The 21,589-nt window shown below is 36.4% G+C and overlaps 1 protein-coding gene and 1 non-coding gene across 10 annotated transcripts in view; both read left to right on the forward strand.

Annotated features, from left to right (window-relative positions):
* The window catches only part of DOCK7 (dedicator of cytokinesis 7), a 220,919-nt gene that overhangs the window by 41,110 nt on the left and 158,220 nt on the right, over positions 1 to 21,589 (forward strand). For all 9 annotated transcript variants that reach the window (XM_041769969.1, XM_041769970.1, XM_041769971.1 and 6 more), the window contains exons 8-11: positions 10,590 to 10,656; positions 11,945 to 12,094; positions 18,381 to 18,461; positions 20,170 to 20,335. In XM_041769969.1, coding sequence (XP_041625903.1) covers positions 10,590 to 10,656; positions 11,945 to 12,094; positions 18,381 to 18,461; positions 20,170 to 20,335 — 464 coding nt within the window. The remainder of the gene's footprint in view (positions 1 to 10,589; positions 10,657 to 11,944; positions 12,095 to 18,380; positions 18,462 to 20,169; positions 20,336 to 21,589) is intronic.
* On the forward strand, positions 6,467 to 6,659 carry LOC121501071. The gene has a single exon (XR_005990510.1). It is a non-coding gene; the product is annotated as a U2 spliceosomal RNA (small nuclear RNA).

Here is a 21,589-nt window from a genome sequence, read left to right on the forward strand (position 1 = left end):
TTTTCCTTATGTAAAATAGTTAAGTGACCTTTGACCTACCATCATTAAAGTGATTCATCTTAAATTTTGTTCTTCACAAGTGCTTTCTCTTTTTTAATTTCTATTTTAATTCATCCTGTCTTCAGTCTAATTGTATAAGATAGACATTATTTTCTTCATTTTACAAATGAAACCAGGATTCAAAAGCATAAGCATAGTTTAACAGGCATGCTCATTGTTTTGCACCCAGTTACTGAAAAAAATAAACTATACTCTTTTCATTATATCATGTTAATATTATAGTTTATTTTTGGTTCTGACTTAAAGGAAGTTTCAATTCATAGAACTTTCTAAAAGCAGCAGCTCATAGGGACAGACCACTTCTATCTCTGGATAACTTGGGTAGTTTTCTTCCTTTGTAAGTTAAGGCACTATTTATTTAGTTAGATTTATCTAGACCCCTGTTAGTGCTTTAGTGCATTGAGTCTTTTGAGTATCAGGACAGCTAATATCAGTTCTTATGATTTTCTTTTTTTTTCTTTTTGTTTTTTTTATAATAGCTTTATTATGATATAATTTACATATAAAATTCACCCTTTTAAAAGTCAGTGGTTTATTTGTTTTTTTATTTAGTTTTAAGATTATAGTTTTAACATAGTTAACCAATGGCATTATATTATTTTTAGGTGTACAATGTAGTGATTCACTAATACTGTACATTACTCAGTGCTTATCATGATAAGTGTACTCTTAATCCCCTTTACCTATTTCACCCATCTGCCAACCTACCACCCCTCTGGTAACTATCAGTTTGTTCTCTACACTTAAGAGTCTTTCTTTTGGTTTGTGTCTTTTTTTTTGTTCGTTTGTTTGTTTTTTAAATTGTACATGTGTGTGAAATCATTCAGTTTTTGTCTTTTACTAACTGAGTTATTTTGCTTGGCATTATATTCTTTCTCTTCCTTCTTTTGCTCACTTCTTTTTTTTTTTTTTTTTTTTTTTGGTAAAGATTCATTTATTTATTTGACAGAGAGGGAGAGCATGCATGAGTGAGGGGAGGGACAGAGGGGGAAAGAGAGAATCTCAAGCAAACTCCATGCTAATACAGAGCCTGACAGGAGGCTTGATCTCATGACCTGAGGTCACGACCTGAGCCAAAATCATGAGTTGGTTGCATAACTAATTGAGCCACCCCGCCTCTCTGCTTGCTCACTTCTTTCATGATTTTCTGGCTTTCTTTAGTGATATACTTGGATTCCTTTCTTTTTATATCTTACATTTCTATTACTGGTTTTGAGTTTGTGGTTACAATTAAGTTTGTGTGTAACATCTTATCCATAAGCAGTCTATATTAAGTTGATGGCTGCTTAAGTTTGAACCCATTCTTTACACGCTCCTCCCCCCCCTTTTTAGGTGTATGGTGTCATACCATACATCTTTGTCAGTCCCTTGACTTACTTTTACAGATACACTGAATTTCACTGCTTTTGTGCTTCCTACTTTTCTCCTGCTTATGGTCTTTCCTTTCCACTCAAAGAATCACCTTTAACATATCTCATAGGGCTAGTTTAGTAGTTATTGGTCATGAATTCTTTTAACTTTTGTCTCTTTACCCTCATTCTCTTCTGAAAGATAGACTTGCTGGGTAAAGTGTTCTTGGCTACAGGGTTTTTTTTTTGTTTCAGCACTTTGAATATATCATGCTATTCCCTTCTGGCCTCCAAAGTTTGTTTGTTTGTTTGTTTCTTTCATTTATTTATTTATAAAATATTTTATTTATTTATTCATGAGAGACAGAGAGAAAGAGAGAGGGGCAAAGACATAGGCAGAGGGAGAAGCAGGCTCCATGCAGGGAACCCAATGTGGAACTCGATCCTGGGACTCCAGAATCATGCCCTGGGCTTAAAAGCAGGTGCTAAACCGCTGAGCCACCCAGGCATCCCTCTTTTTTTTTTTTTTTTTAAGTTTTTTTAAATTTATTCATGAGAGACACAGAGAGAAGGCAGAGACACAGGCAGAGGGAGAAGCAGGCTTCCCGTGAAGAGCCTGATGCAGGACTTGATCCCAGGACCCTGGGATCACACCCTGAGCCAAAGGCAGCTGCTCAATTGCTGAGCCACCCAGGTGTCCCTGGCCTACAAAGTTTCTGCTGAAGAATCAGTTGATAGCCTTATGGGATTTTCCTGGTATGTAATTGTTTTCTCTTGCTGCTTTTAGAATTCTCTGTCACTACCTTTTGCCATTTCAATTACTATGTGTCTTGGTGTGGACTTCCTTGGGTTGATATAGCTAGGAGCTCTCTGTGCCTCCTCAGTCTGAATTTCTATTTCCTTCCCCAGATTTGGGAAGGTTTCAGCTATTATTCCTTCAAACAAGTTTTCTGCCCCCTTTCCTCTCTATTCTTCTGGGACACTTATGATATGAATGTTACTACACTTTATGATATCACTGAATTCTATAAGTCATTTTTCATTTTTTACAATTTTTTCCCCCTCTTCTATTCAGCTTGATTGCTTTCCATTACTCTGTCCTCCAGGTCACTGATCTCTTCTGCTTCTTGTTTTCTGCCATGTATTCTGTCTGGTGTATTTTTAATTTCACTTACTATGTTCTTCATCTCTGATTTTTTGTTTTATTTTGTTTTGTTTTGTTTTCTTTTTCTTTGTTGAATGTCTCCCTGAGATCATCTCCTCTTTTCTCCAGTCCCATGAGTATCTTTATGACTATTTCTTTAAATTCTCAATTGGGCATGTTATTTATATAAGTTTTGTTTAGTTCTCTTGCTGTAATTTTGTCTTTTTTTTTAAGATTTTATTTATTTATTCATGAGAGACACACAGAGAGAGAGAGGCAGAGACACAGGCAGAGGGAGAAGCAGGCTCCATGCAGGGAGCCCAATGTGGGACTCGATCCCAGGTCTCCAGGATCACACCCTGGGCCGAAGGCGGCGCTAAACTGTTGAGCCACCCAGGCTGCCCTGTCTTGTTTTTTAATTTGGGACATATTCCTCTGTTTCCTCATTTTATCTAACTCTCTGTGTATGTCTCTGTGTTAGGAAAATCAGCTACGCTTCCTGCTCTTGAAACTAGCAGCCTTATGAAGAAGAGGTCCTGTAGGTCCCTGTGGTGTAATGTCCACTGTTCACCAGAATCCAGTGATTCAGGGGGTCTTCTATGTGTGATGCATGCATCCTGCTATCATGGCTGAGCTGCTTTTGCCTTCAGTCCAGTCATCTACAGCTGCTCTTATTGCTTGTTGTAGGCAGGGTTTGGTTCCTATGTTTTTAGTGGGCCAGTTTGGGGCTGCGCCTTGGGCTTAGGTTGAATAGGACCAGGCATTTGGCAGAGATGTAGTAGCACTGAACTGCAGGGCAATTTCCCTGTGTTTCCCCTGAGAAGCTTTCATTGGTGGATGAGGCTTGCAGTCAGACCAGCTGTCTGGTGCCAGCTGTCTGGTGCCACAGTCAGACCAGCTGTCTGGTGCCACAGCTGTCTGGTGCCAGCTGTCTGGTGCCACCAGCTGTCTGGTGCCACAGGCTTGCAGTCAGACCAGTTGTCTGGTGCCATTTGACTGCTATTGTAATTATGTTTCCCTTTCTTCAGGGTAGCAGTCACTTTGGAGTGGTGCTGGTGCCTGTTGGGGTTGTGTGCACACTGCCAGACTTGTGGCACTGCTTTGGATGGGTTCTAGTCAAGGGTATATTGTAGGGGGGAGGTCTAGGAGAATGAAGAGGCACAGTGCACTTTTAGCAAGTTAGGTGCTGAGTTTGCGTTGTGCTGGTTCCAGTAGGTATGTAGACTGGGGGGTTGGAGAGGGAAATTGCACCCACCAGCTTCTTTGTTCCTGGAGAGGTCTCCTAGTCATCCCTGCACCTCTAGCACATGGTCTGAGATGAGTAAACAAATCCCCCTCCTGTAGACACCAGAAATAGATAACCAGTAAGTCATTAAAAAAAAAAAAATATCTGAGGGACTATTTGTTGTGCTGTCTCATTAAGGGCAGGGACTCAGTTTCCTTTCACCTTCCTGGCTCTCTCAAAGCCTAGCCTCTTGCTTTGCAGATGGCCACCTTGTTGTACCCTCACATAGCTTTTTCTTTGTTCCTACACGAGGAGAAGAGAGGTGCTGGTATCTTTTTCTCTTTTTTATAAAGATACCAGTCTTTTTGGCTTACAGTCTCAGCCTTATTGTCTCATTTAACCTTAATTACCTACTTGAAGGCTCTATCTCTAAATGTAGTCAAATGGGGGATTAGGGCTGCAACATATAAATTCTCAGGAGACACAATTCAGTTCATTAAAGTATCCATAGTGGTCACTCCCTGTTCTCTCAGCCCCTGACAACAATTTGTTTTAGGTTTCTTTAAGTTTACCTATTCTGTATAATTCATATACATGGAATTATGTAATATTTGGCCCTTTATGTCTGGCTTCTTTCACATAGTGTAATGTTTTCATGGTTTATTTTGTAGTATATGTCAATACTTAATTCTTTTATATAGCTAATAATACTATACCATGAATACAGTGCATTTTGTTTATTTATTAGTTGATGAGCATGTGTTGTTTCCACTTTTTAAAAAATAATAGCTTTATTGAATTATAGTCACATATTATGCAGTTTACCCAAAGTACATCCTGCAGAGTTCACCAGGGGATTCACCCAGTTCACTCCGTGTTCAATTCAGTGGGTTTTAATATAATCACAGATTTGTGCAGCAGCATCACCGTCAGTTTTAGAATATTTTCATCATCCCCCTCAAAAATCCCATATCCATTACTTTTCACTTTTCCCCCCAATTCTTTCAGTCCTCAGCAACTACTTATCTCTTTTATGTCTATATAGATTTGTTTATTTTGATCATTTCCCAATAATGGAATCATACAATTTATGTTTCTTTTTGTTTGGCTTCTTTCACTTAGTATAATGTTTTAAGGGTGTCTCTTTGTTGTAGCATGTATCAGTACTTCTTTTTGTGGCTGATTGATATTTGACTTGATGGATACAAAATATTTTGTTTATCCATTCATCAGTTGTGAACATTTGGGTTGTTTCCACTTTTTAGTTGTTACATCATATTGCTAGGACATTTGCATACAGGTTTTGGTGTGAGGATATGTTTTCATTTTTCTTGGGTATATGCCTATTATTAGAATTGTGGTTGATTTGGTAACTCCATGGTTAAATTTTGGAGGAACTGCCAGGCTATTTTCCAAAGCAGCTGCACAATTTTATATTCCCAGTATCAAGTATAGCATTTCTAACTTGTCTGATTTTTGCCAACATTTTTAATCTTTTTTTAATTATAGTGGAGGTGAGGTATCTCATTGTGGTTTTATACTTGTGAACTTACTGACTAATAAGGTTATAAATTTGTTATTTCTCCCTTAAGTAAAATATAGAATGGTTTTTCACATCATTTTGTGTCCCTTAGTTTTAGTTGGTCAGCTCTTATTAAAAATTCTTTTTTTTTTGTTTTTGATAAATTCTTGGGGAAGACATTGTTTTCTTTTCTTTTCTTTTTCTAAAGATTTTATTTACTTATTCATGAGAGACACAGAGAGAGAGAGGCAGAGACACAGGCAGAGGGAGAAGCAGCTTCCATGCAGGGAGCCTGATGTGAGACTTGATCCCAGACTCCAGGATCGCGCCCTGAGCCAAAGGCAGATGCTAAACTGCTGAGCCACCCAGGCATCCCTCTTACTAAAAATTCTTAACCAAGAAGTGTGTGTGTATATATATATATATGATTTCTCTATCATAAGAAAAATCCAGGTTTAGAGTAAGGAAGAACTTAGTCACATTGTGAATTCAGAAAGAGTCAGAAATGATAGTTTTATTTTACATATCAATTATAGAAACTGATACATTTTTGAAAATGTTTTCTTACATTTTACTCTTCAAGAATAATAACCTTCCTTTATCCTGCATGAGAAAATTGTTTTTAATATTAAGACTGTGAGTCCGCAATAAAATGGTCTAGACATTCAGGGAAACCCTTCTGGGACATGGTTAGCTGATGGAAAACTAAGAATTCTTGGGAGCCTAGAAATGCTATGAAATGTTTCCATAGGAGTAAGCATTTTGTAGCAAATTTTTACATTGGGGCTATTGCCCAACCCTGTTTCAATGGACTTTATAAGAGAAAGAGCTTGGTACTCAAGCAGGGTGGAAACAGACTCTTGTATAAGTAACTACCAGCAGCAGATTTTATTGGAGTAATATTCTAGGTGGTGCAGATTTTTGTGTTTTATGACTTTGGCTCGAGCAGGGAGAAACTTAGATATGAAACAGGAAAAAAAAAAAAAACCCAGACAATAACTCCTCTTGAGTTCATAACCGTAAGCTTACATAGTATCTGTATGGTTCAAAAAACTCCAAGGCAAAAATGTAGTTCCAGATTATTAGTATTATTAGCAGGCAAAATTGACCATAAGTCATAATAGAAGGTCAATACATGTTGATAAAATGTTCAAAACTGTATAATGAAAGTTGTATGAAAGCAAATGTGTTAAAATATACTCCACTAAAATCTGTTCTTATCAGTTTAATATCTGATACATCATCTAGCCAAATATATATAAATGGATATTTGGAAGTAGGAGATGGAATAGGAGTTTGCTCCATCTACTCCATACATTCACCTGGTATTATAGTACTCCTAGGAACAGTACACCTCCTTAGGGGAATTAAAAATAAAAAAAAGAAAGCCTGAAAGAAATAAGCCAATATTTTGTTAGTAGTGTGTTTTGATAGGCCTCTGAGTAATTAGAAATTACCTTTTTGAGGATGTTTTAGAATTCTCAACATTTCAAATAAATCAGCACTTCTAGTGAAAAAAACCAACAACAACCCTTTTTGCAACTTAGTAGTCACTGAATATCAAGTGCTTAAATAGTATTTCTTGACAAACTGAAGCATGGTTATGTTTTGTTGCATGAGAGTAGTATGGTATGCTTTTTAAAATTTCTTTTGACTCAGATTATAAACTGAATGTATGAGAAGTATACATTGAAAAAGAGAAGACTTTTAAAAAAGCAACATGGCCGTCCCTTTGTATAATGCAAGAGCCTTTGAAACATTAAAAAAAAAAAAAAATCAAATGATGTATCTGTTTTAAAAAATCCTTGTTATGCATTAGGAAGATCCTTCTTTTTTTTTTTTTTAAGATTTTATTTATTTATTCATGAGAGACACAGAGAGAGAAGCAGAGACACAGGCAGAGGGACAAGCAGGCTCCATGCAGGGAGCCTGATGTGGGACTCAATCCGGGGACCCCAGGATCACGCCCTGGGCTGAAAGCAGACACTAAACCACTGAGCCATCCAGGGATCCCCAGGAGGAGCCTTCCTTAATGTGAAATACAGTGGTTTTTTTTCCTCAAGATTTCCAATCTTTGTTCATCATACTGACAATATGAATCTTTAAATACTGTCCAACAACATCATAGAAAAAACTGTTATACATGAATTTTATGTTGCTAAATTAGAAAATAGGATGCTAACTTTCTGAATAAGCAGTTAACTTTTCTGTTACATTTGATCCATTTTTGCTTATTTTTGTCTGAATTTAAGATTTTTTTTAAAAAATATTTTATTTATTTATTCATGAGACACAGAGAGAGAGGCAGAGACACAGGCAGAGGGAGAAGCAGGCTCCATGCAGGGAGCCCGACGTGGGACTTGATCCGGGGCCTCCAGGATCAGGCCCTGGGCTAAAGGTGGCACTAAAGTGCTGAGCCACCTGGGCTGCTCTGAATTTAAGATTTATATGAAAATGAAAAGGGTCAAAGGAGGCAGTGCAGTTTTGAAGCACTATAAACTAGGTATCAAGACTTAATGTGAAGTTACATAATTAAGACAGTATAGCAATGACACATAATTAAATAAACCATCCCCTGAAATAGAACTAGAGATAGACCTATATGTTCATGGATTTTTGATTTACTATTAAAGTGGTACTACAGTAGTCCCCTCTCATTCATGGATTCATTTACCAGTGGTCAGTTGCTATCCAGAAGCAGATGATGATCCTTTTGACAATACATGGTAGCCTATGTCCTTCTCCTCACTTCAACTTAAACATTGACATTTTATCATCTCATCGTAAGGAAAAGGAGGATGAGTACAGTACAATAAGATTTTGAGGGAGAGAGACCACATTCACATACCTTTTATTATGTACTTGTTCTATTTTGTTTGTTCTATTCCTTTTAATCTTTTACTGTATCTAAAGTATAAATTAAATATTATCACAATTGTTTATTTATTGGAAAAAACAGTATATGTAGATTCCAGGACTACCCACAAGGTTTCAGGCATCCATGGCTGGGGGCTGGGGTCTTGGAACATAGTTTTTGTAGATAGGGGGAGACAACTCTATAGACAGTGGGGAAAAGTAATCTTTTCAGTAAATTGGCAGGACAGGTGGATATCTGTTTCTCTGTATTTTTCTTTCTCTGTCATATAGAGGGAGAAGATATTTTCAATATATTCATTTGACAAAGTATCCATATGTAGAATGGTAAAGAGTATACATTGATGAGGAAAATGTCACACAAGAAATATAAAAATGGTTTAAAAGACAATACTTATATGGTCATAAATATATGAAGAGATGTCACACAAGATATATAAAAATGGTTTAAAAGACAATACTTATATGGTCATAAATATATGAAGAGATTAAAAGTCCAGTATGATACCACATACCCACTGAAGTCACAAAGTCAGAGAGAGTGACAGTAACAGGTGTTACAGAGATTGCAGAGTAGGCATTGTAGAAGTTGAGGTGTGCAGACAGTATCACCAAAATTCCTATTTGGCTTCTGCATTGAGTTCTGCTAAAAGAGGCATTAGGAAGTTAGAGGGTAGAAGAGAGTGAAATTAGGGGTATTTTTTTCCCTTTATTCGTTCCCTGCTAGGTCATATTGATTGGTTGCCTCCTTCTTCCAAGACCACCTCTGTGAAGGGCCCTTATCTATTTTTTCTAAGTTTTTTGTTTTTTTTTTTTAAGATTTTATTTATTCATGAGAGAAATAGGCAGAGGTAAAAGGCTCCATGTGGGGAGCCTGGTGTGGGACTTGATCCCAGGACTCCAGGATCATGCTCTGGGACAAAGGCAGGCGCTAAACCGCTGAGCCACCCAGGTGTCCCTGTTCTAAGTTTTGATTTACCACTTCCAAGGTCTCTTTTAGGTCAGGGATTGATAATGACTCCCTGCTATTGCTGTCCCTGGAGAATTGTACTCTTTGTAGCTGTTCTTCTGAAATCTTGTCCAAATCTTTGTGAGTCACCCTTCATTAAACCTTTAACCCAATGTGAGTATGTCATCTCTGGCAAGGACTTTGGTAATACTCTTAGAATAAAAAAAAAGTGAGCAGTGTAGAACAGAGTTTTTATAACTTTAGCACTATTGACATTTTTGTCTGGATAATTCTTTGTTGTCAGGGTCTCTCCTATACAGTGCAGGATGTTTTGCCATATCGGCTTAGTCTCTACTCACTGAAATACCAATAATACACCTGCAGTAATGATAGTTTTTATTTATTTATTTTATTTTTTAAGTAATGATAGTTTATTTTTTTTATTTTTAACTTTTATTATTATTATTATTTTTATTTATGATAGTCACACAGAGAGAGAGAGATTGGCAGAGACACAGGCAGAGGGAGAAGCAGGCTTCATGCACCGGGAGCCCGATGTGGGATTCGATCCCCGGTCTCCAGGATCACGCCGTGGGCCAAAAGCAGGCGGTTAGCGCCACCCAGGGATCCCAGTAATGATAGTTTGAAATGTTTCCAGATATTGCCAAATGTCCCATTGGGGGCAAAATTGTCCTTTATTGAGAACCACCACTCTAGAGTTTTAGTTAACCTAATGTTACATATCATTTCATTCAGTAGATACTTACTAAATGTTTGCTATATGTAAATCATTGTTCTTAGAAGTAAAATTAGATACCACAATTTAAGGATTATAGTTCTAAAATACATTTTGGTGGGATGCCTGGGTGGCTCAGCGGTTGAGCGTCTGCTTTTGGCCCAGGTGTGATCCTGGGGTCCCGGGATCCAGTCCCACATCATGCTCCATGCATGGAGCCTATTTCTCCCTCTGCCTATGTCTCTGCTTCTCTCATGAATAAATAAATAAAATCTTAAAAAAAAGTACATTTTGGCATATTTATAAAATGAAAATTACTATGCCAGCATTAGAAATCATGGTTAGATTAATATGTATGGCAGGGATATATATCCATAGAATAATAAGTTGAAAAAGCAGACTACTAAATATATAGTGGCACACCTTTTTTAGAAAAAAATCCATTCACCACATGCATTTATACATAGACAAAAACCTAGAATGTGTAGGCCTCGAAACTTAATTTTGGTTCTTTCCATCTGGTGGAATTTTGTGTGCTCCCATTTTCCTCTGAAATTTTTTACGTGTTTTCTTAGTTTTTTTTTTACATTGAATATATGGATTACCTAGGTAATGTAATGGTTGATTTAGACAGAAAGCTATACATGGAAAAGTGTTTCAGAAAGAAGGAGTAGCATAGATGGGATAGCACTGATGTAGAAAGGTTAAACTTTTTTCTTTCTTCTTAAAGGTTTGAAATTGAAATTGAACCCATTTTTGCAAGTTTGGCTTTATATGATGTCAAGGAAAAGAAAAAGGTAAGGGTCTATTATGTGAACACAGTCTGGTCACAATCCTAGGTTTCAGAAATTGGTTTTTAATTTGTTTTAAAAGATAAATAAGTAACACTTTTCATGTGAATTGTGAAACATACATCTTTTCAAAAGAAATTAGAAATTTAATTTATTGAGATATGGTTAATATTTTCTTACTATAAAATAGTTTAGTTGATACTTAGTTTTTGTTTGATTGAAAGAGTTCCAAAAGCAAGTAGCAGAAGCAACTTTCTTTTAGTTTAAGAAAAACTAATATAAGGAAAGTATTTTAAGCAAATAATATATAAAGGATAAGAATCATTAGGAATTTTTGTTGATGCAGTTTTAAAATTCATAAGCTAAAAGATCATTTATGTGTGCTTGAAATATTTTGTCTTATATACTGCTTTAGTTTTACTCATATCTTTATTCTTAGGAGTTTTTTTTTTTTTTTATTCATGAGAGACAGAGAAAGATAGGCAGAGACAGAGGCAGAGGGAGAAGTAGGCTCCCTGCAGGGAACTCGATGGGTGACTCGATCCCGGATTCCGGGATCAGACCCTGAGCCAAAGGCAGACACTCAACTGCTAAGCCACCCAGGTGGCTTAGGAATTTTTCAGAGGGCCATCTCATACAGCATTTCTTTCTTTCTTTTTTTTTGTTTTTTAAGATTTTATATATTTATTTGAGAGAGCATGGGAAAGGGAGAAGCACAGGCTCCACACTGAGCAGGGATCCTATCCTGATGCAGGGCTTGAACCCAGGACCCTGGGATCATGACCTGAGCTGAAGGCAGATGCTTAACTGACTGAGCCACCCAGGCGTTCCTTGTCCAGCATTTCTTAACTTATGTTCTAAGCCTAATTAATGTATAATAGAAACTGAGTACTTGTAGTGACTTCTGCTATCAATATATTATAGATTTTTGCAGTGTAACTCTTCCCTAGCAGCTTGTTATTTGCTAAACCAATCTCCTAAAATATTATTCATATAATTTTTTAAAGACTCCATTTGAGGTAATTCATCTTAATAATTTCTTTGTGTACTGTATTATAGGTTACATTTCTAGTCAAAAATATTAGGAATGTAGTTCTTTAGATATGTTTCTTGTATATTTCCCAAATAGTTTGTATATTTCGTTTTGGTTTGATTTAGACATGTAAAGATTGGTCATTGAAATATATGATAAATTATATGTTAGTATAATGTTGTAGTATCTATAATAAGACTGAATGTACTTTATTTTTGTAAAATGTACAGATTTTAAATTTAATAAATGAATTTTTTTTAGATTTCAGAAAACTTTTATTTTGACCTGAATTCTGAGCAAATGAAAGGATTATTACGTCCCCATGTGCCACCTGCTGCCATTACCACTTTGGCAAGATCAGCTATTTTTTCTATTACTTATCCTTCACAAGATGTTTTTCTTGTAATAAAGGTGAGAATAATTTTAAATATATAAGTTTATTTGTGTAGTGTCTGTATACTTGTCTCTCTGTTAATATCACAAGCTTTTCAGAGCAAAGATTTTATCTATTTTTTCATCTTAATTTTTCTTTTTTATTTATGAGAGAGATTGAGTGCTCATGAATAGGGGGAGGGGCAGAGAGAGAAGCAGACTCCCTGCTGGAGAGGGAACCAGATGTAGGGCTTGATCCCAGGACCCTGAGATCATGACTGGAGCTGAAGGCAGACACTTAACCAGCTGAGCCACTCAGGTGCCCCCACCGTAATATTTCTTAACACAGTATTGGATGTGTGCACTATAGGTGCTACCTAAATTTTTTTTTGAATGGGAGCTCTATTAATCAGGACTCTCCAGATCAGTAGGATGGAGCACACACATAAACACAGAGAGAGATTGATTGATTTTAAGGAATTGGCTCATGTAATTGTGAGGACTGGCAAATTAGAAATGTGTAGAGCAAGCGGGCAGGCTGGAGTTCAGGTAAGAGTTGGTATTGTAGTCTTGAGTCTGAATTCCAAAGGGCAGCAGACTGGAAATTCAGGCAGGGTTCGTTGTTGCAGTCTTGAGAATTATTTATTTGAGAAACCTCAGTCTTTGTTTTTAAGGCCTTCTCCTAATTGGATGAGTTCCACCAGTTGGAGAAGGTAGTGAAGAAGTCAGTCTGCTTTACTAATTTATGTATTTATTTTTATAAAATTTTTATTTATTTATGTGGGAGAGTGAGAGATAGTGAGAGAGAGATCACAAGCAGGGGGGAGGGGGAGAAGCAGGGTCCCCACTGATCAGGGAGCCCAGGACTTGATCCCAGGAACCTGATGTCATGACCCAAGCTGAAGGTAGCCATTTAACCATCTGTGCCACCAAAGTGCCCGTACTCTACTGATTTAAATGCTAATCACCTCTAAAAATACCTTCATAGCAACACATAGGTTAGTTTGGTCAAATAACTGGGCATCATAGCCTAGTTGTTATATAAAATTAACTGTCACAGGAGGCTTACGATGATCTTATTACTCAGTTCTTGTATTTTTTTTTTAATATTTTACTTATTTATTCATGAGAGGCGCAGAGAGAGGCAAAGACCTAGCAGAGGGAGAAGCAGGCTCCATCCAGGGAGCCTGATTCGTGACTCAGTCCTGGAACTCCAGGATCACGCCCTGAGCCAAAGGCAGACACTCAACCGCTGAGCCAACCAGGCATCCCTCAGTTCTTATATTACATAAATATTATATAAATATGAATATCTAAATCATTGAGGTAATGGAGCATTTTGATTTGAGTGTCAGCCACTTAAAAATAAGAATTACAAACATGGAAAAAGAAAAGAGAAGCAAACCATAAAACAGACTCCTAACAATAGAGAACAAACTGAGGATTATTGAGGATGAGGTAGGCAGGAAGATGGGTTAAATGGGAGATGGATATTAAGGAGGCACTTATGATGCTCACTGGGTGTTATACATAAGTAATGAATATCTAAATTCTACTCCTGAAACTGGTATTAAAGTATATATTAACTAACTGGGGCATAAATAAAAACATGAAACAAACCATAACAAAGACAAAAACAAAGAAAAGAATAAGGATTCAAAATTTAAAATCTGAATTTTACTAAGCTGTTTAGCTTAGGATAACTTGAAGAATACTTTACCATAACTTGACCTTGATTTGAGAGAAGCCTAAAATATATTCTTTAATCATTTTATCTTCATTTATATAAAATTACCCTAAAAGGTAATGAATTTTACAATAAGGCTATAAAATGGATTGTCATGAAATGAATCCTGTTTACCCACAGGAATAATGTCCTAATTTGTGGACACATTGCTATGAATTCAGGTTAAAATAGGTCTTAGCTACTGTGAACAGTTAATCAGTCCTCCAAGCAAGGATTTAGCAGTAGTGGTCTTTAGAAACTCAAAGAGTAAAGTTCTAGATACTAATACAATTGATAAATATAGTATATACGAGTTCCTTTACATGGGAAAATGGTATGTTTTCATAAAATAGAACACATTTGAAGATATGATATGGAAAGATACAGCTGATGGTTGAAATATTTACTGTTTGAAAGTGAGATTATTTAGTGACAAGATTTGGTTGTCATCATGGGAGTGAACAGTTTAGATAGGATTAAATGTAAGAAATATTGTAAATGTTCAATATAAGTAAATAGGGAGATAAATCATATTACATTCATATGATGCGATACATGACAAATAAAACCACAATTTGGAAGAATTTTTAGTGATACAGAAACATGTGGTGTATAATATTTAGTGAAAAATCTGATACAAAACTACTGTATGATGTCAATTTTATAAAATATAGATGTATACAAATATATGTGTATACATAGAACAAGCTTTTTTATAATTTTAAAAAATTGAACAAGTTAAAATATTAAAATTTTAAAGAAAATGTTAATTTAGGAGGTTTTCTTAAATCACTCGTGGTGCAGCGGGATGGTTTTGTTTCCTGAGAGGAAGAATTCTATTGATCTGTGTGCTGGTGAGTTATGGCTATACACGAAGAAAAAGAGATCCTAGTAGCATGCAACAACAGGCACTTACTTAGGTCATGCATCTGAGTTGTCTGGTGGTTAATCAATACAGGTGGTTTGTGTTCCTGCAGCTGTCTGTTGGTGCAGTGGAGGGGTCAGTTGATTCAGCTGAAGCTGTACTTTTCTATATGTCTCTTTTTTAGCAGTCTAATCTGGCACATTCTCATGGTGATTGTAGAAGTGCCAAAAAGCAGACCCACCTGCATTGGCACCTTTTAAGCTTTAGGTCACATCCAGCTAACATTCCGTTGGCCAAGACAAGTCACGTGACAGAACACAAAATCAAGGAGTTGTGATATATTCTTGGCCGGCCTTTTTATTCAGAGGAATTCCCACGTCATGTAGCAATGAGCAGGGTAAAGGAAGGGTGAAGAATTGGAGCTATTAGTGCAATATATCATTGTCCGAGATACTGGAATTCTGGCTGAGCCAGGTTTATTATTATTATTACTATTTTTAAAGATTTTACTTATCTATTAATGAGAGACACAGAGAGAGAGAGAGAGAGAGAGAGAGGAACAGATATAGGCAGAGGGAGAAGCAGGCTCCATGCAGGGAGCCTACGTGGGACTTGATCTGGGGTCTCCAGGATCATGCCCTGGGCTGAAGGCGGCGCTAAACCGCTGAGCCACCTGGGCTGCCCTGAGCCAGGATTATTAATTCCTTGCTCATTTTGGGGTTTGTTTATTGTATTGTATTGTATTGTATTGTATTGTATTGTATTGTATTGTATGTATTTATTTATTTATTTTAAAGAGTTTTATTTATTAATTTATTATTTATTTATTATTATTATTAAAACTCTTTAAATTAGGTTTATTAATGAGAGACAGAGAGAGAGGCAGAGACATAGGCAGAGGGAGAAGCAGGCTCCATGCGAGGAGCCTGATGTGGGACTCCATCCCAGGACCCTGGGATTGTGACCTAAGCCAAAGGCAGACGCTCAACCCCTGAGCCACTTGGGTGCCCCTTGGGTGCCCCCTGGGTTCTGTCTAACAGCTTAGTTGTTTTCTGGTAAATATGTGAAGGAGTAATATACCATTTTGTTTGGATTATTTTTTATGGAAGTTTAGAGTACAAAAACAAAGCTCATTGAAAGAAACCTACAAATAGGGGAAGATAAACTTGCTTTTTTTTTTTTTTTAATTTCATTTCATTTATCATTAAGGTAATGATAACAGAATAACCTTAAAAGTATTTTAATTTAATTTTTTGTTGAGGTATGCCTGTGCTTTTTTAAAAAAGATCATTCTAAAAGATATATATGCATGTATGTATGTATGTAAGATTTTTTATTTATTTGACAGACCCAGGAGAGCCAGAGAGCATAAGGAGGATGGACAGCTTAGGGAGAGGCAGAAGCAGGCTCCCTGCTGAGCAGTGAGCCCAGTGCAGGGCTTGGTCCCAGGACCCTGGGATCCTGACTTGAGCTGAAGGCAACTGCTTAACCAACTAAGCTACTCAGGCACCCCAAGATTTTATTTATTTATTTCAGAGAGAGAGAGAGAGTATGAGTGGGGTAAGGGGCAGAGGGAGAAGCTGACTCCCTGCTAAGCAGGGAGCCCAATGTGGGACTCACTTCCAGGACCCTGAGATCATGGCTTGAGCTGAAGGCAGACGCTTAACCAACTGAGCCACCCACGGGCGCTTGTGCTTATTTTTTTTCTTTTTAAGATTTATTTATTTGAGAGAGAGACAGGGAGTAGGGGGAGGGGCAGAGGGAGAGGGAGAGTCTTAAACAAACTCCCTACTGAGTGTGGAGCCCTGCATGAGCCTCAATCTCAAAACACTGAGATCATGACCTGATTCGAAATCAAGTCTGTTGCTTAACCGTGTGTGCCACCCAGGCTCCCCATGCCTTTGCTTTTCTGTGTCAAATCCAAGAAAATGTCAATTCCAGTGTCATGAAGCTTCTAATTTTTCTCTTAAGAGTTTTACGTTTTAGGTCTGCATTTAGGTCTTTGATTAATTTTGTGTTAATTTTTGTATTTGATAAAGGGTAAGGGCCTAAATTTATTCTTTTACATTTGGATATATAGTTTTTAAAATACTACTTTTGGAAAAAACTGTCCTTTCCCCATTTAATGATCTAGGCAATCTTGTTGAAAATCATGAAGGTTTGTTTCTGGGCTGTATTCTGTTCCATTCATTTATATATATGTCTTTATGTCAGTATCAAATTTTTGTTATAACTGTAGCTTTGTATTGTGAAATCTGGAAATATGAGACTTCCAGCTTTGTTCTCCTTATAAAGGTTCGTTGTGATTATTGAAGGTTCTTTGAAATTTCATATGAATTTTAGGATGAATTTTTCTATTTCTGCAAACAAAAATCCTTGAGATTTGGTAGAGATTGCACTAAATCCCTAGATTGCATTGTGTAGAATTGATATCTTAAGGATTTTAAAGTTTCTGGTCCATGAATATGGGATGTCTTTTTATATCTTCTTCAATTTCTTTTACCAGTGTTTTATGGTTTTCAGATTACAGATCATTTACCTTTTTTGGTTAATTTCTCAGTACAGGTTTCCTTGCTATCTGGAAGAAGAGTGCCTTTATGAAACTTTTGTAAGCTGAAATGGCATAAAGTGAAAAAACAGTTACCATTTATTTATATGGAAATTTTTTTGAGTGTTTTTGGACCTCCAAAAATAAGCTCTCTTAGGCTTTCCTGCTACCATTGGATATAATCTTGCCAACAAAGGCACAAAATAAATTGAGATAAAGCCCAGATGCTCATATATAGAGTTCACAGCTATGGCAGCTTGATGCTAAGATGCTGAGTATAGTGTCCAGGGAAGAGGGTTGGCAGTGCCACTCTTGTTTCTCAAGGTGCATATTGCCTATATATCTGGCAACTGAAGAGCAAATGTTGAATGTTATTTTTGCTTTTTGCCTTTTTTTTTTTTTATAAAGGTGGAACTTTAGATTTCTTTCAGTTAATGAAAACTAGTATTGTAGGTCTTTTGTAAAAGCAAAGTGGCATAATGGGAGCTTTCTAAAAGTGGGGGATACCTATATTTTTTGTTTTTATATTACTGTAAATGGAATTGTCTTCTTTCCTTTTTGAATTGTTCATTATTAATGTATAGAGATACAACTAATTTTTGCATGTTGATTTTGTATCCTGTAACTTTGTGGAATTTATTAGTTTTAACCGTGGTGTGTATGTGTGTGTGTGTGTGTGTGTGTGTGTGTGTGTGTGTGTAATAGGCTTTTCTGTGCAGAAGATTACATCTACAGACAAAGACAATTACTTCTTCCTTTCAGATTTGGTCCTATATTTTCTCTTTCTCTTGCTTTATTCTCTGGCTTAGACTTCCAGTACTTTGTTGAATAGAATCGGCAAAAGTGAACATCCATATCTTGTTCCCGATGTTAGAGGAAAAACTTTCAGTCTTTCACCACTGAATATGATTTTAGCTCTGATATTTCCATATATGGCATTTATTATGTTGAGGTAGCTTTCTCGTATTCCTAGTTTGTTGAATGTTCCTAGCGTTCAAAGGGTATTGAACTTTGCCTAGTTATTTTTCTGTATCACTTGAGATGATCATGTGTGTTTTCTGTCATTCTGTTAATGTACTTTATGTTGAAAGGTTGGTTTTAATGTTGAACCATCCTTGCATTCTTGGCTGATTGCTTTTTTTTTTTCTTTCAGCTTAATTAGTCTTTACTTTTTTTTCTTTGACAGCTAGAAAAAGTTCTACAGCAAGGTGACATTGGAGAGTGTGCAGAACCATATATGATTTTCAAAGAAGCAGATGCTACGAAGGTAGATTGTCATGCCTCACATTTTTTCTCACTTTTATAGTCATTTCCCATCTATATGACTATAGTCATATAGTTTTCTTCCCATTTCCCCTAAATCCTCAAACCCAACCCTAAACATCCTCTGATTTCCGAAGTTATTCTTTGGGAGAATACTATACAAAGCATATTAAGGAATTTCACTACTAATTCATTATTTTCTATTGACCTACCCAATTAATTACTTTCTTCTTTATCTTTTTTGCCACCTAGCTTTTGTCATATGTCAGTTTTTTCAGCGAGTGGTGGCTAGGGACAGGTAGAATGAGAGAACTTTTTTTTTTTTTTTGAATGAGAGAATTTTAAGCAGGCTTTATATCCAATGGGAGCCCAGTGCCGTGCTTAATCTCAAAATCCTGAGATCATGACTTGAGCTGAAATCCAGAGTCAGACATTTAAAAGACTGAGCCACCCAGGTGCCTCTGTGCTGTGTTATTCTTCAAAATCTCTCTCATCCCCAAACTAATTGACTCTGAATTTTTTTCTTGAAGAGAAATTAATGTACTTAATTCCCAAATAACCATAATTTTCAAAAATAGTTATAGTTTTACAAAATAGTGATATTGATAATAAAACTTCATAGTGAGATGACTATTCTTGAGCTCTGTCAAGCTGCAGATAATTGAGGAATACAGTAAAAATAGAAAATGCAATCTATCTTTTGCTATCAGATGACTAAGTTTTAGAATCTGGATCAATATATAAAGCAGAAGTAATTCATATAAAGTTGGTACCAAATTTCAGATACCCTGTGTTAGCTACAAAATAACAGAAGATCTTAGATCTTTGACCACATGGTTTAATAGTTGAAACAGCCAGGATAGTATGATTGAGGAATACTGGACAAGTTACCAAAATCTAGAATATGTTTTGCTTTCTGTCTTTATGAAATTAGTACAGGAACTGAGCTTTTTCTGCTAATATAGGTAGACCTGAGGACATGATACTGTTCTCTGGTCCCTGGCTAGCTGATTGAAATCAGGGTTACTGTATTCTGGCTTTCCCCATTGGTTAGTTCTCCTAGGCCACCTTAGCGTTTGTGTCCAGGACAGCCTAAAAATTGGGCCAGCTTCATGGTATCTTCTAGATAGTTACATAGTGTTTGGACCATCAGTCTATTTCTAGGGTTTAGTCCATTTGTAATAATTTTTTCTTTATTTCTTTAATTACAATTTTGAGTTTATATGTTATTAGCCTATTTGTGCCCCCCACTCCCACCTTACCTTATTCCTTTTCTTGCCATAAATTAAGGATTAGTTCCAAGTGGCTCAACTACTTCCATCTTTTTTAGAATAATAAAATTTAGTAAGTCATAACCTTGAATATTTTGTATTTAGCAGTTATTGGCTAGAACATGGTTATGTTTCTTTGCATAAAATAGTACTTGTAATACATAAACATGTTTGACACTTGCTCTCCTTTCTTTCCTACCAAGATGAGATAATCACAAAGAGAAATTTGAAGGACTTACTCTGCACATACATTTATAGAATGGATTGAAATTATTCAGTGGTTAAGATAAATGTAGTGTTAGTTGATCTCTGAAAGGTATAGATTATTTTTCCATCTGTGTTGAGAATTGCGAGTTCTTACCCTTTTTATGTATTATGAAGTAGTCTTTAATTCATTTCTTTTGAGCATAATTATATAATGTATAAAGTTTTGTTTTGCAGAATAAGGAAAAATTGGAGAAGCTGAAAAGTCAAGCTGATCAGTTTTGTCAAAGACTTGGGAAGTATCGCATGCCTTTTGCTTGGACTGCAATCCATTTAATGAATATTGTTAGCAGTGCAGGGAGTTTGGAAAGAGATTCTACAGAGGTGGAAATAAGCACTGGAGGTAAGAGTGTTTTATATAAAATATTTTAAATGTATACTTTTTAATTTTTTTCTATATAGGCTTGTTTTATTTGTTTTTGGGTTTTTTTTTTTTTTTTTTGGCTTGTTTTATTTGTACACCTTGCAATGTTCAGAGGCATTCAGGGTTTTTTTTTTCTTGCCTTCCCCCCGACCCACAGCTTTATTGAGGTGTAATTCATATGCTATACATTTCACCCATTTAAAGTGTCTAATTTATTAGTGGTTTTTTTTTTTTTTTTGAGTCTATTCACAAGGTTCTACAACTGTCACCACAGTCTAATTTGGAAGACTTTTCTACTCATTAGCAGTAACTCTCCCTTCTTCCCCAATTCCCAAAGACAACCCTAAACAATCTCTGATCTCTTTTTTTTTTTTTAATTTTTATTTATTTATGATAGTCACACACAGAGAGAGAGAGAGAGGCAGAGACACAGGCAGAGGGAGAAGCAGGCTCCATGCACCGGGAGCCTGACGTGGGATTCGATCTCGGGTCTCCAGGATTGCGCCCTGGGCCAAAGGCAGGCGCTAAACCACTGCGCCACCCAGGGATCCCAATCTCTGATCTCTTTAGTCTGTGGAGACATAGATGGATTTGTCTATGCTAGACATTTCTTATCAATAGAATTATATAATATGTAGTCTTTTGTTAATACTTTCTTTTTTTTTTTTTTTTTTTAATTTAATTATGATAGTCACAGAGAGAGAGAGAGAGGCAGAGACACAGGCGGAGGGAGAAGCAGGCTCCATGCACCGGGAGCCTGATGTGGGATTCGATCCCGGGTCTCCAGGATCGCGCCCTGGGCCAAAGGCAGGCGCCAAACCGCTGCGCCACCCAGGGATCCCCTTGTTAATACTTTCTTTCACATGGTGTAATGTTTTAAAAGTTCAATCATGTTGTAGCATGTATCAATATTTAATTTTTTTTTATTGCCAAATAATAGTCCATCACGTGGATATAGCACATTTTATTTGTCTATTCATCAGTTGACGGACATTTAGGTTGTTTAAACTATTCGTTTAGTATAAATACTGCAGTTAATGTTCATGTACAAGCTTTTATTTGAATATATGTTTCATTTCTTTTGGTTTTAAACTGGTAATTAATTGTTAGGTCATATGATAATTCTTTCACCTACTAATGAACTACCAGGCTCTTTTTCAATGTTGCTGCTCCATTAAAATTTCTACTAGCAGTGTGTGAAGGTTCAAATTTCTCTATATCTTTGCCAACACT

This window comes from Vulpes lagopus, chromosome 10, assembly GCF_018345385.1.
Source record: "Vulpes lagopus strain Blue_001 chromosome 10, ASM1834538v1, whole genome shotgun sequence".
Classification (NCBI taxonomy): Eukaryota; Metazoa; Chordata; class Mammalia; order Carnivora; family Canidae; genus Vulpes; species Vulpes lagopus.